The following is a 14,797-nucleotide window of genomic DNA, read 5'->3' as shown; positions in this document are numbered from 1 at the left end:
CCAGGAGGGGAAATTCTAAGTAAACTCTAGAATTTGAGCTCTAGCTGAATTCTGTCTTCTCGGGAGATTGGGGAGTTTCTTTTGCCTTCTGCCCAGAGAACTGAAACATAAGAAAGCCCCTCTCTGAAGATTTTACCTGTTACGATTAGTTATAATTTAGGAAGGAGAGTCTTACTGGGTTGGAAGAAAGTTAATGCCATTTTCTACAGGTATGATGAGCACTACCCCAAACCAAAATTTACTGTTACAGAGTCCAATGCATCTACCTGACAGATCTTCTTTAACTTTTGAAATTCACTTGTAGCATTGTCAAACTGCATCAGGATTCACATATTTATATTCAACAAAGCAAAAGACTTGCTAAGGATAGATCTCTAAGAAGTCACACTTTGAAAACTTAATGGTCTAAATTTAATACTTTCATGCCTTTTGAAATGGACAGTCAGTGACATCCCCTATGCTGATTCCTCCCCCTTTTGGATGTTTTCCTTCCTAATAGCACAAGAGACATCCCTTCCTGTGAGCTAAGGAATTATGTCTGGCATGGTGATGTGTCTCTGCAGATGGAGTAGGGAAGAACAAAGAGTTAGCTGGGTTTAATGACCCATGAGCCCATGTTTATGCCCAGAGAAATTTGAAGGCTAAGCTCGGGGATTCTGGGACATGCTTAGACTTAGAGACACTCTCATTCACTATAAAGTTTTTCTCCATGTGATAGGACAGACTGAAACCCAGAGGTTTCTTGGGGGTTCTCATCACCATCTTTAGCTCCAGGGCTTATACTGTGACACGCTATTCCAAGGAAGGCCTGGAGGAGGAAATATTGGAAAGGTAAGGATACATGAAAGAGGGAAATGAGATGCTACAGAAAGGAGGAGAAGAGGCAAATGAAGAGAGAATGGGACAGCAGCCTCCCCTTTGCTGAGAAGTTATCCAAAATAACCATTTTCTATTCTTGCCACACAAACAAAACATGACATAGCATATGGGATTAAAGCAGATGACCACAGGTGAGAAAACAGTAATATGTCACTGAGTTATACACAGAATATTTCTGCTCTTTCTCTCTCCTTTACACATACATTCACACATACTTTCTCTCTCTCACCCATACATAAATATAAACAAACACATACACAAATCCTTATTCTATTCAACAGCTGCATTCTGAAAAACTGGGAGCCATATCCTCATATAGCAATGTTAGGGATACTAAAGTAAATACTCCTGGTTTGTTACCTCCAATAGCAGCATTTATGTTGGTAGGGAATAGAAAAATATATAAATAAAATCATGCTATGTTAGATGCTGCAGAGTTGGATAATATCCTAGAGATGCCAAAACTTAAAAAAATATAACTTTATTACTTTTAAGCATAAGGAAAGATTCATTCACAATGCTTTAATTTTCATGTCACTTAAATTTGCTAGGCATTTTATCTATAGAAACCTGAAGTTAAGCATAATTTCAGGACATGAGTGCAACTTCTCATATTAATTTGTGATGTTAAGGCATGTAAGGCATATGAACATGATTTAGCTGATAAACAAAAAGCAAATTACTGTACTTATTGTAAGAACATCAAGGGATTACAGAATAAACAGGAATCTGTAGGTATCAGATCAGAAACCAAACCTTTTCATAAGATTTGTTGCTGTTGTTGTTCAGTTGCTTAGTCATGTCTGACACTGCAACCTCATTAACTACAGTATGCCAGGCTTCCCTGTCCTTCACTATCTCCCAGAGTTTGCTCAAACTCATGTCCATTGTGTCAGTGATGCCATCCAATCATTTCATCCTCTGTCACCTCTTTCTCCTGCTCTCAACCTGTCCCAGCATCAGGGTTTTTTCCAATGAGCTGGCTCTTTGCATCAGGTGGCCAAAGTAAGATTAGCAGCTTAGATTAGATTTATGAGGCTTGTTAATTCCATAAGATTAGCATGCATCAAAAATAGCAATGGCTTTCTAGTATAGAGGGAAAGAAGAAAATTCTAAGAGAGACCATCTGACTGGTGGTGGTTTAGTTGCTAAGTCATGTCTGACTCTTGTAACACCATGGACTGTAGCCCGCCAGGCTCCTCTGTGGGATTCTCCGGCAAGAATACTGGAGTGGGTTGCCATTTCCTTCTCCAGGGGATCTTCCTGACACACGGATAGAACCCGGGTTTCCTGCACTGGAGGCAGATTCTTTACCAACTGAGCTATGAGGGAAGCCCTGCTTTCCATAATTTGGCTGCAACAGATCCATGAGGGAAATCCCTATATTTGTATAATATCAAACACAAACAGTGGTATAAGTCAGCAGTTTTCATTTAGACCTAGGATTCTTTAACACCAGACCACACTTTGAAAAACACTAGGTATAATAATTTCTCAAAAGTAACCAAAAAACTTCTTGGAAAAGGAAAGGAAGAGAATACCATAAAAAATAGTATGCACTCTTTTTTGAAATATGGCCAGTTCCTTCAAAACTCTCATATATAAGAAAAAATAATAGTGCCTGTAAAGCTGAGTGCTGAAGAATTGATGCTTTGAACTGTGGTGTTGGAGAAGACTATTGAGAGCCCATTGGACAGCAAGGAGATCGAACCAGTCTATCATAAAGGAAATCAGTCCTGAATATTCATTGGAAGGACTGATGCTGAAGCTGAAACTCCAATATTTTGGCCACCTCATGCTAAGAACTGACTCATTTAAAAAGACCATGATGCTGGGAAAGATTGAAGGCGGGAGGAGAAGGGAACAACAGAGGATGAGATAGTTGGATGGCATCCCTGACTCAATGGACTTGAGTTTGAGTAAGCTCTGGGTGTTGATGATGGACACTGAAGCCTGGTATGCTGCAGTCCATGGGGTCACAAAGAGTTGGACATGACTGAGGGACTGAACTGAACTGATGAATCTCAGAACAATAATTTCTATTGAGAGAGTTATTGACTACTCTCAGGAAACAGGAGAATATCTAATATTTCTAAATTAACTACTTTTACCATAACCTCCAGTGCTGATTAAAAGTCTTTCATCTTTCCAGGACTCATTGGTAAGACTGTGATCGTACTTTCTGACAAGAATTCAATGACACCTCTAGGAAAATGCCTTCTATCAATGACACCCAGTTCCATCCTCCCTTCTTTCTCCTGCTGGGAATACCAGGGCTGGAGACTGTACATATCTGGATTGCTTTCCCATTCTGTGTTGTGTATGTGATTGCCCTTGTGGGGAACATCACTGTTCTATATGTGATCAAGACCGAACACAGTCTCCACCAGCCCATGTTTTACTTTCTGGCCATGTTGTCCATGATTGATCTGGGTCTGTCCACCTCCACCATCCCCAAAATGCTGGGCATCTTCTGGTTCAACCTCCAAGAGATCAGCTTTGGAGGCTGCCGTGCTCAGATGTTCTTTATCCACATGTTTACAGGAATGGAGACTGTTCTACTGGTGGCCATGGCTTATGGCTGTTTTGTTGCCATCTGCAACCCCCTCCAGTAGACCACCATCCTCACCAGTAAAACCATTGGCATTTTAGCCTCTGTTGTTGTGGGCAGAAATTTACTTCTTGTGACTCCATTTGTGTTTCTCATTCTGAGGCTGCCCTTCTGTGGGCACCACATTGTTCCCCATACATACTGTGAGCACAAGGGTCTTGCCCGATTGGCCTGTGCACCCATTAAGATCAATGTTATCTATGGGCTCATGGTGATTTCTAATGTTATTGTAGATGTGATTCTGATTGCCTCTTCCTATGTACTGATCCTTCAAACCGTTTTCCATCTCCCCTGTCAGGATGCCCGACTGAAGGCTCTCAATACCTGTGGTTCTCATGTCTGTGTCGTGCTGTGCTTTTACACACCGGCATTTTTTTCTTTTATGACACACCGCTTTGGTCGTAATATTCCCCACTACATTCACATTCTTTTGGCTAATCTATATGTGGTTGTCCCACCCGCCCTTAACCCAGTCATCTATGGAGTCAGGACAAAGCAAATCCGAGAGCGGGTTGTAAAAATATTTGTATAGAAATAATAGCTCTATGAAATGACTGGGAAATATATTCACAAATTTCAATAATCTAAGATCTAAGTCTTTCATTATATTGTATAATACTCTCCAGAGTTTTCATTTTTATTGGAAATGGTTTAGGGTAAACGGGATTTTCTGGTGGCTCAGACAGTAAAGCGTCTGCCTGCAATGCCAGAGACCTTGGTTCGATTCCTGGGTCAGGAAGATCCCCTGGAGAATGAGATGGCAACCCACTCCAGTACTCTTGCCTAGTAAACTCCATGGATGGAGGAGCCTGGTGGGCTACAGTCCATGGGTTTGCAAAGAGTCGAACACGACTGAGCGACTCCGCTTGGGTAAACAGATAAAGCAAATGAAGTGACATCGCTCAGTCGTGCCCATCTCTTTGTGACCCTGTGGACTGTAGTTTACAGGTTCCTTTGTCCATGGAATTTTCCAGGCAAGAGTACTGGAGTGGGTTGCCATTTCCTTCTCCAGGGGATCTTCCCGACCCAGGGATCGAACCCAGGTCTCCCGCATTGTGGGCAGACGCTTTACCGTCTGAGCCACCAAATAAAGCAAACTACCATATTTATCCACTTTGCTCACCTCCCCCATGTAAATGAACAAAGACTAACAAAACAGGAAGATATTGATAGCTTATGGTAAACAGTATCAGGGCGTGTCATTCATTCATACAAGCACACCATAGAGTTAGTAAAGTAAAGTAGAAACATGTATGCTGAGAAAGCAGAGAGGCTGGAGCTCTGAGTGTTCTTACCTTGTCCTGAAGATCCTGGATGAGCTCCCAAGATGATAGCTTATGATGAATGGTGTCAGATTCTAGATCTCTGAAGAAGAAGATTTAGCTTTGGGACCAGGGACCAGTCTTGATCACTCAAGAGCTTTTGTGTACCAGAGTTTTATTAAAGTATGAAAGAGACAGTGAAAGCTTCTGACATAAACGTAAAAAGGGGCCAGAGAGTGCCCCCATTGTTAATGTTAGCAAAGGAGCTATATACTTTTTAAATTGGTTATTACAGTAAATCAAAAGACTGTCTCAAAGTTGTAAAGATCTTACTAGACCCACTCCCATAATATACATTCTAAGATTTCAGGATTAGTCAGAAACTTTTCAAGAAGGAGAAACTGTTCTCAAGCTGGATCATTGTTGTTATTTAATCCTTGCTACAGAGTTTAAACTGAGTTGTTTGTTGTGTAACCATCAGTTCTAGGCTTAAAGAAAAAAACATTTTACGTGACTAAGACTAAGGAATGTAGAGGATAAAAAACATTTGTCCTTTCCTCCTCCTTGAGAATTCCAGACCCCTATCTCCTCCTTGAGAGCCCCAGACCCCTCTCTCCTCCTCTAGTACCCTGGACTTCTTATCAACCTGCCTAGGAATTGACTCTCAATATTCTAGAGGCAGCAGTGGTCTTGGATAGAATGCCTGATGGAAAAGGGTGAGATTTCCCTCATTTCTCCATGTCTTCTCTTTGGGTAAGCTTAAAATCTGATAGAACACTGATCTCATTATATAGATCAAGAAAACAAAGTTCAAACCATGGGTGGGTAGTGACGTCTGAATTAGAATATCCTGCTCCATAGAACCATGTTCTTTTTTTTTTTTTTTTTAGAACCATGTTCTTTATAACAATCCCTGAATTTTGTCTCCCTGCTCTAGAATCCTAGACTCATTTTTATTTTTATGATCCCTCAGTCTTTTCATTTGCTCCTTTTTATCTTTACTATTCCTTTTAGTTCCTCTCTCTGATTCTTTCTTCTTTCTTTCTCTAACAGATCAAGCTTTGGGGAACTAAAGAATAAGAGAATCTGCAGTGTGAGCATTAAGAATACATAATATTGTTTTCCCTCCTGAAGCAAAGTCATTTTATTTTTTATATTTTAATTTTATTTTCAAACCCTTGAGTTCAGGGCTGACTTTCAATAGATTGCAGCGAGGGAGCTGCTCTGCTACCTAGGAAACCCCAATGAAGAAGCAGGTCCTCCATGAATGGGTTAGCACCAGGTTCCCCACGAAAGTGCAGGTGTGTGACTGGCAAGGGGATATCCACCTTTCTGGCCTCACCCCAGTGTCCCAGGAAGTAGGGCTTCCCACACTGGACCCCCTTCCCCATGCTCGGCAGAGCGGGCCACACCGCACCCCCAGGGAGGCAGGCGGCGGCCAGCCAAAAAAGTCATTTTAGATGTGAATAATCATCTGTACTATGTCTAATTCCAATCGAGTTCTACTTACAATTTTTCTTGTTTTCTATACCACGTACCTTCAGATATACAGGACTTCAGAACACTTAAAAAGGAATCAGGATCATTCTATGGTTTAAGAAGAAGACCAGTCTTGGTGTCAAGTCCAAAATTATCTCACTGTAATTTATTAACAATGTAGATTTCACATATATAGTCTTATCTGCAAACTCTAGATACAGTTGGAAAGTGTGGTTTGCTTAAACTAGGTAAAAAGAGCACCGATTTGAAATTTGTGACTGACCACAACACTCTTGTGTAGAAATCAAAAGTCTCTATCATATCCTGTGTTTTAGAACCACTCTCTAGGTTTAATGAAGATAGGAAAAATATTCAAAGCTCTTCAGAGTTAGATATCTGGAAATTAGGAAAGATATAGCCAATAAGACAAGGAAAGCAACAACATATGTTGCTGCTGCTGCTGCTGCTAAGTCACTTCAGTCATGTCCAACTCTGTGCGACCCCATAGACAGCAGCCCACCAGGCTCCTCTGTCCCTGGGATTCTCCAGGCAAGAATACTGGAGTGGCAATTTCTGTAAATCTGTCAGCTCTTGATCTAAAATTTAACACTGGCTAAGTACAAGTCTTGTATCCTATAACACTTTATGGAATTTCCTTAGGCCTGTCTGCATGAGTTATAAATTGTTTTGTTTTGTTTAGGCCTCTTCCTCATGTCCTTAAAATTTTATGTGAACTTAGAATTTTAAAGATGGAGAGAGCTAATCTACCTCCTGTATTTTACAAATAAGAAAACCAAAATTCAAAGAAAGGCAGGAAATTTGTGCATAAAGCATATCTGCATTTAGCATCATGTAGAGGTAACAAGGTGGCTCTAGTGGTAAAGTACACTCCTACCAATGCAGGAGACATAAAAGACACAAGTTTGACCCCTGGGTCAGGAATATGCCCTGGGGGGGGGGGCACAGCAACCCACTACAGTGTCCTTGCCTGGAGAATCCCATGGACAGAGGAGCCTGGGGCTACAGTTCATAGGGTTGCACATAGTTCGACAGGACTGAAGCAACTAAGCACACATGCACAGAGGTAACAAGAAATGATCACTCAGATAAATCATTTTGACCACAAACTCTTAACTCTTGCAGGACATCTGGATAGAAAATACTTGGTGTATATAAGTGACAATCCAATAATAGTTCCAGGTAGAGATAGCTAGGAAAGTGGAAGACAGAGCAAGTAACCTAGGATTGGTGTTGGTAATGAGGAAAAGGAGACTACAGAAACTCTGCTGCAGGTGCAAGCAGAATAGTAGCAAAGAGTGACTGAAGTTAATACCGTCCTCATTACTATGGTCTATAAATCCTGAGTGGTGAGGACTGACTAGCTCCCTGGTCATTCATATTTATACCACACATAAACAGGCTAAATAAACACAATGCTTTCCCATTTCTCTGTCAATGATACAAAGTGGCCTGTGACATATAAAAAGCAACTTTATGATTAAATCTACTTATGATATTGGGGAAAATTCAATGTAAAAGTAACAGTGTACACAATGTAGATTGAAGTGAACAGTAGTGCTGGCCCCGAAATTTTTCACAATCAAACTGCAGTGCTATGCTTGGACATGGCTGAGCAGAGTTCCCGCCCTAAGCTCCATTCTCAAGGCAACTCTGTGCTTTGGAGTGAAGTGAAGTCGCTCAGTCGTGTCCAGCTCTTTGCAACCCCACAGACTGTAGCCTACCAGTTTCCTCCATCCATGGGATTTTCCAGGCAAGAATACTGGAATGGGTTGCCATTTCCTTCTCCAAGAGATCTTTCCTACCCAGGGATTGAACCTGGGTCTCCTACACTGTAGGCAGATGCTTTACTGTCTGAGCCACCAGGGAAGCTCGTATGCTTTGGAGTAGCTTCCCCAAATTGTTCTAATTTCACTTCTGCTGCTTGGAGTCAGCTTGAGATGGCAAAATTATCTGTGCAGGGTGCCTTGAACTTGAACCAAGCACACATAGGCCTAATCATTAATTCTCCTCTTCAGAGGCCTCTGATTCTTTTTTCAACACCCACCACCTTATGGAGTCAGACATTTGCCCTAAGGAGCTCTATGACCCATGACTATCAGGTTGTCTTGGGACCTCATTGCTGGATCCTGGGACCTGGTTTCAGGAGAGTGGCTTGGTGAGCAGTTTTGTCTTTCTGGACAGCATAGACTTTCTTTCATGGAATCACATGAGATGAAGCCACCAGAAGGGTTGTTACATGCTGATTGGAGGTGTTTCTCACTCATCACTCATGACAGACATAGGACGAGTTCAGGGCTCTAGGCTACCAATGGTCCATTCTGAAATGCTGGGCTTGAACTATGTGTTAGATCTGTTCACTGTCCTTCAACTCTCTCCATCTACACTCTCATGCTGCTTCCTAGCTACAGCACTTGAAGGTAGAAGCAGGAGCCGAGACCTCCTTTATCTTACTGCCTTCCTCACCATGGCCCTAGTACCCACAGTGACTGACCATCCCACTCTTTCTGCAAGCTCCATACCACCTGTCAGCTAAGTGATTACATCTGTGTACTACAAAGGATTTGTGACCATTATAGCCAACTGATATGATGACATGCCACCCTGAGTCAATGTTAAATAACACCAGATGAGGGAGGGGTATTCCTTACAGGAGTGAGAATGCCCTTCTCATTTTACTACAGACACCTCACCTATGCTACAAGCTGGTGACACTGTGAAAGGAAACAACGCAGTAAGAACTGAAAGAGATCATCTTCTAGACGTGCAGTCATTAGGGATTAAATATTTTAGGTGGCAAAAGATGTGTTTTTCTACATTAATGTTATAAAGTCCAAAAAAATAAATGGAATATAAACAGTAAAAAAAAAATCACATTTTCCTGAAGGATCTGGTTAAACCTGGCATTTGTAGTCATCATCAATGAAACACAGAAAGAACTTTTGAAGAGTCATTGGAAGCTATTATCCATGGGTAATACAAAGGAGAATGCAGCAGCTTTCTAATGACACAATCAGAATTAAACAAATGGAATTTGGAAATGCTAGAAATAAGATGGTCTATAGTGTTCTGAACAGCCATGTCATAGTAAATAATAACCACATCAGAACCTTCTTTTGTAGCAGGAGACTTGAAATGGCCAGAAATGGCCTGTCTTTTCAATTAAAAAACAAGTAGTTCATGGAGCTGAACAGGAAGAAATAAGTACCTGGAAACTACAAAGAATCTTTACTTGCAGTGATTAGACAACAACCAAATATATAATTAATTTTTCTCTACTCATTATCTTAAATGCTCATTGATAAATTACTATATACCACATGATGTTTATCATACATTTTTTAGGCAAATTGTTTGTATGTTCAGGACCCAAAGAACACATTTGCCCCAGGCACCAGATAGGTCAAGTCCTCCATACATTTTTACATTTAGCGTCTGTGAACCAAACTTCTAACATCCCATTTCATTCCTATGATCTGTGCCAAGGTAATACCATCCTGGACCTGAACAGGATCCCAGTGTTCTCGGAATAATATGTATGCAGTTTGACTATTGATTTATGGGCAATGCTGTGTGCAAGTGTATGTGTGCACACATGCTTATGTTTGTGTTACACATGACATGAATTTGCTAGGGTCAGAGAGTTAAATGCTTTACATACAGACTTAATAGCAAAGATATGCAATATGATAGGGGAAGGAAATGGCAACCCACTCCAGTATTCTTGCCTGGAGATTACATAGATAGAGGAGCCTGGTGGGCTATAATCCATGGGGTCACAGTCAGACACAACTGAGCGACTAACACTGAACAATATGATAACAAGAAAAAATATATAAACATAAAAATAGTCAAGGAAATGGTGACAAGAGAAAAATGACTCCAGTTTTAATTACATTCTATCAGATTAAATGCTCCAAAACAATGCCTTTTCTCTTAAGCCACCCTTACACTCCCAAATACCCCTCCTTTATGGGAACCCTTTATACATCACGGGGTACTTCACAGAATACAGAAACCCATCTAGTTCATAGAATATTGGCGTTGTTTCTATCTATATTATTCACCAGCACCTTGAGAGTGGACATAACTTAGTCTAATTGATTTATTTCCTCTAGTTTGTACTGTTATTAAAAGCATTTTGTATTATAGAGCTATTCAAATATTTTAAATATAAAGTATTGTTTCCATAATGTAGACATATGGAGTATATTTAGGGATAGATGTGTTACTTGGAAAGGTCTGCTTTGACAATCTGACAAAGTCTAAATTAAAATCCCAGTGAGCAGTAAATCAATGGAACATCCCAAAAGAGAATAAAGGCACTCAAAATGGAAACAGTTCCCCCAAAGTATATGAATTGGACTTACTTAGCTGCTGAATATATGTTACCAATCCCCCTACCCTACCCCACTCTCCAACTGAATGATGGAGTGTGGTTTATGCAGATAAAACATCCTAACATTACTCTTGGCATCCTCCCTGAGGGGGGTGACATCCTGGCAGCCTGGCCAAGGGTGGCCATGTTCATCCCAGCCAGACAGAGACAGGCCCACCCACATTTGGCTGATGGAGTTTAGCATCAGTACAGATTCCACATTCCCACTCCAATACTCACTGAGAAGTGCCTAATGAGGCTGATGCACTTACAGACACAAGAAAAATCTTTGCTATTATTGTATAAATCTATAAATATACATAAATCATGTTTTTAAAAAAATAAAGAAAGAAGCAAACGTTCAGGACATTTAATCCAGATACAACATCTCTCAAATCTGTTCCATATTGGTCCATTCATTTGGTTTATCAGCCCATAATTCAGTTCAGTTCAGTTCAGTTCAGATGCTCAGGTGTGTCCAATTCTTTGTAACTCCATGGACTGCAGCACACCAGGCTTCTCTGTCCATCACCAACTCCCAGAGCTTGCTCAAACTCATGTCCATCGAGTCGGTGATGCCATCCAACCATCTTTATCCTCTGTCATCCCTTCTCCTCCTGAAATCTTCCCCCTTCTCCATCCTTCAATCTTTCCCAGCATCAGGATCTTTTCAAATGAGTCAGTTCTTTGCATCAGGTGGCCAAAGTATTGGGAGTTTCAGCTTCAGCATCAGTTCTTCCAATGAATATTCAGGACGGAGTTCCTTTAGGATTGACTGGTTGGATCTCCTTGCAGTCTGAGTCTCAAGAGTCTTCTCCAGCACCAGTTCAAAAGTATCAATTCTTTGGCACTCAGCTTTCTTTATAATCCAACTCTCACATCCATACATGACTACTGGAAAAACCATAGCTTTGACTAGACAGACCTTTGTTGGCAAAGTAATGTCTCTGCTTTTTAATATGCTGTCTAGGTTGGTCATAGCTTTTCTTCCAAAGAGCAAGCATCTTTTAATTTCATGGCTGCAGTCACCATCTGTAGTGATTTTGGATCCCCCCAAAATAAAGTTAGCCACTGTTTCCATTGTCTCCTCATCTCTTTGCCATGAAATGATGGAACCGGATGCCATGATCTTAGTTTTCTGAATGCTGAGTTTAAGCCAGCTTTTTCACTCTCCTCTTTCACTTTCATCAAGAGGCTCTTTAGTTCCTCTTCACTTTCTGCCATTAGGGTGGTGTCATCTGCATATCTGAGGTTATTGATCGTTTTCCCAGCAATCTTGATACCAGCTTGTGCTTCATTTGCAAACAGACTCTTTGCGACCCCCTTGGAATTCTCCAGGCCAGAATACTGGAGTGGGTAGCCTTTCCCTTCTCCAGGGGGTTTTCCCAAGCCAGGGATCGAACCCAGGTCTCCCTCGTTGCCAGCAGATTCTTTACCAGCTAAGCCAAAAGGAAGTGAAGTGAAGTTGCTCAGTCATGTCCAACTCTTTGCAACCCCATCAACTGTAGCCTACCAGGCTCCTCCTTCCATGGGATTTTCCAGGCAATAGTACTGGAGTCGGATGCCATTTCCTTCTCCAGGGGATCTTTCCGACCCAGGGATCGAATCCAGGTCTCCCACATTGTAGACAGATGCTTTACCATCTGAGCCACCAGAGAAGTCCCCACCTATAATTCAGGGGTATCTTTAAAAACTTGGAAAATTCCTTGCAGATACTTCCATTTTCCAGGTGCCAACTCGGAAATTTTGAAGAAAATTACCAGTAGTTTTCCAAGGTGGTTTCATGATTTTGTACTCCGACTGATTCCTCTTGAGAAATCTGTATGCAGGTCAGGAAGCAACAGTTAGAACTGGACATGGAACAACAGACTGGTTCCAAATAGGAAAAGGAGTACGTCAAGGCTGTATATTGTCACCCTGCTTATTTAACTTCTATGCAGAGTACATCATAAGAAACGCTGGACTGGAAGAAACACAAGCTGGAATCAAGATTGCCGGGAGAAATATCAAGAACCTCAGATATGCAGATGACACCACCCTTATGGCAGAAAGTGAAGAGGAGCTGAAAAGCCTCTTGATGAAAGTGAAAGAGGAGAGTGAAAAAGTTGGCATAAAGCTCAACATTCAGAAAACGAAGATCATGGCATCTGGTCCCATCACTTCACAGGAAATAGATGGGGAAACAGTGGAAACAGTGTCAGACTTTATTTTTTGAGGCTCCAAAATCACTGCAGATGGTGACTGCAGCCATGAAATTAAAAGATGCTTACTCCTTGGAAGAAAAGGTATGACCAACCTAGATAGCATATTCAAAAGCAGAGACATTACTTTGCCGACTAAGGTCTGTCTAGTCAAGGCTACGGTTTTTCCTGTGATCATGTATGGATGTGAGAGTTGGACTGTGAAGAAGGTTGAGTGCTGAAGAATTGATGCTTCTGAACTGTGGTGTTGGAGAAGACTCTTGAGAGTCCCTTGGACTGCAAGGAGATCCAACCAATCCATTCTGAAGGAGATCAACCCTGGGATTTTTTTGGAAGGAATGATGCTAAAGCTGAAACTCCAGTACTTTGGCCACCTCATGGGAAGAGTTGACTCATTGGAAAAGACTCTGATGCTGGGAGGGATTGGGGGCAGGAGGAGAAGGGGATGACAGAGGATGAGATGGCTGGATGGCATCACTGACTCGATGGACGCGAGTCTGAGTGAACTCCGGGAGTTGGTGATGAACAGGGAGGCCTGGCGTGCTGCGATTCATGGGGTCACAAAGAGTCAGACACGACTGAGCAACTGAACTGAACTGAACTGAACTGAACTGACCAACAAGTATGAGAGCTTCAGCTGTTTCGCATTTTCACCAATGTTGAGGGGTTTTTGATCTTTTGAATTTTAGCTGTTCTAGTGTGTGAGAAACAGTATCTCACTGTAGTTTTCATTTTCATTTCCCTGATAGGTAGTGACATTGATTATACTTTTGGCACTTATGGGCCATTTTTAAATCTTCCTTTATAAAGTTTGTTTTGTTGCTGTTGTTTAGTCACTAAGTTGTTTCCCACTCTTTGCAACCCTATGACTCCTCTGTCCATGGGATTTCCCAGGCAAAAATACTGGAATGGATTGTCATTTCCTTCTCCAGGGGATCTTCTCAGCTCAGGGATTGGCAGGCAGATTCTTTATCACTGAGCCACCTGGGAAGCCTGAATTTGTACCAGTCTTTTCCAATAACTACAAAACTAGCTCCTTTAATATATATTTGAATGCAGTTCAAAAGACTTTGGAAAATCGAGGTTAAAGATAAAACTGCCTATGTTAAAAGTAGGACCAGTAAAACATACACATATATAAGATATGTTATATATTGTACATTATTGTATAAACTAAAAGTAAATTTAAATAGAGAGATCTTCAGTGAAAGATAAAGTTGCTTACTGACTATGAAAATTTCAGAAAAAAATATTCGGCAAACTCAAGCTGGTGCCCTTAAACTATGGCAAGCTATAGGCACAGTGTGGTTCCTGAAATCTAGATTCAAAGACACAGTGAAGGAACCTACCTGGCAGGAGCTGAGATTTATTTTGAGGGACTCACTCAGCACATGATGACTTTCAGTTCATCTACAAGGGGTGGGCACTTGGAAACCAGAGAGAATACCCTGACTTTCCTCCCTGCTACCCTCCTGCTGGTGTTTTCTATATTCTGAATACAACCTGGTGTCAAAGCACAAAGGAAGCAATCAGTGCAGTACATTTGTGTGGGTCCTCCAGGATACAGTGTATGAAGTGGTCCTAGAGAGGCAGAGAAGATATGCAGCACATTGGCCCACATAAACGAAGAGCTAAAAAGAAATTCAGAACAAAAGCTCGAAGACCAGCATTTTTATGTATTCTCCTTTCAAGTACTATACTATTTTTACAGGATTGTATCTGTGATATTTGATACTGTCTCTCTTTGTTCTCAGGCTTCCCAGCTTGTGCTATAGGTAAAGAACCTGCCTGCCAATGCAGAAGATACAAGAGACGTAGGTTCAATCCCTGGGTTGGGAAGATCCCCCTGGAGGAGGGGATGGCTACCCACTCCAGTATTCTTGCCTGGAGAATCCCCATGGACAGAGGAGCCTGGTGGGATACAGTCCATAGGGTCGCACTAAGTCAGACACGACTAAAACGACTTAGC

At 41.4% G+C, this 14,797-nt stretch overlaps 1 protein-coding gene across 1 annotated transcript; it reads left to right on the top strand.

Annotated features, from left to right (window-relative positions):
* The first annotated feature begins 3,092 nt into the window (after positions 1-3,092).
* LOC138420381 (olfactory receptor 52E4-like) lies at positions 3,093-4,022 on the top strand. Its single transcript, XM_069553571.1, is given in 1 exon segment — positions 3,093-4,022. A coding segment is annotated over 1 exon segment (930 nt).
* Positions 4,023-14,797: the final 10,775 nt, after the last annotated feature.

The sequence above is a fragment of the Ovis canadensis genome, chromosome 15, assembly GCF_042477335.2.
Source record: "Ovis canadensis isolate MfBH-ARS-UI-01 breed Bighorn chromosome 15, ARS-UI_OviCan_v2, whole genome shotgun sequence".
Lineage (NCBI taxonomy): Eukaryota > Metazoa > Chordata > Mammalia > Artiodactyla > Bovidae > Ovis > Ovis canadensis.
Note: the sequence above shows the minus strand (reverse complement) of the source record. Positions and strands in the feature narration are given on the sequence as shown.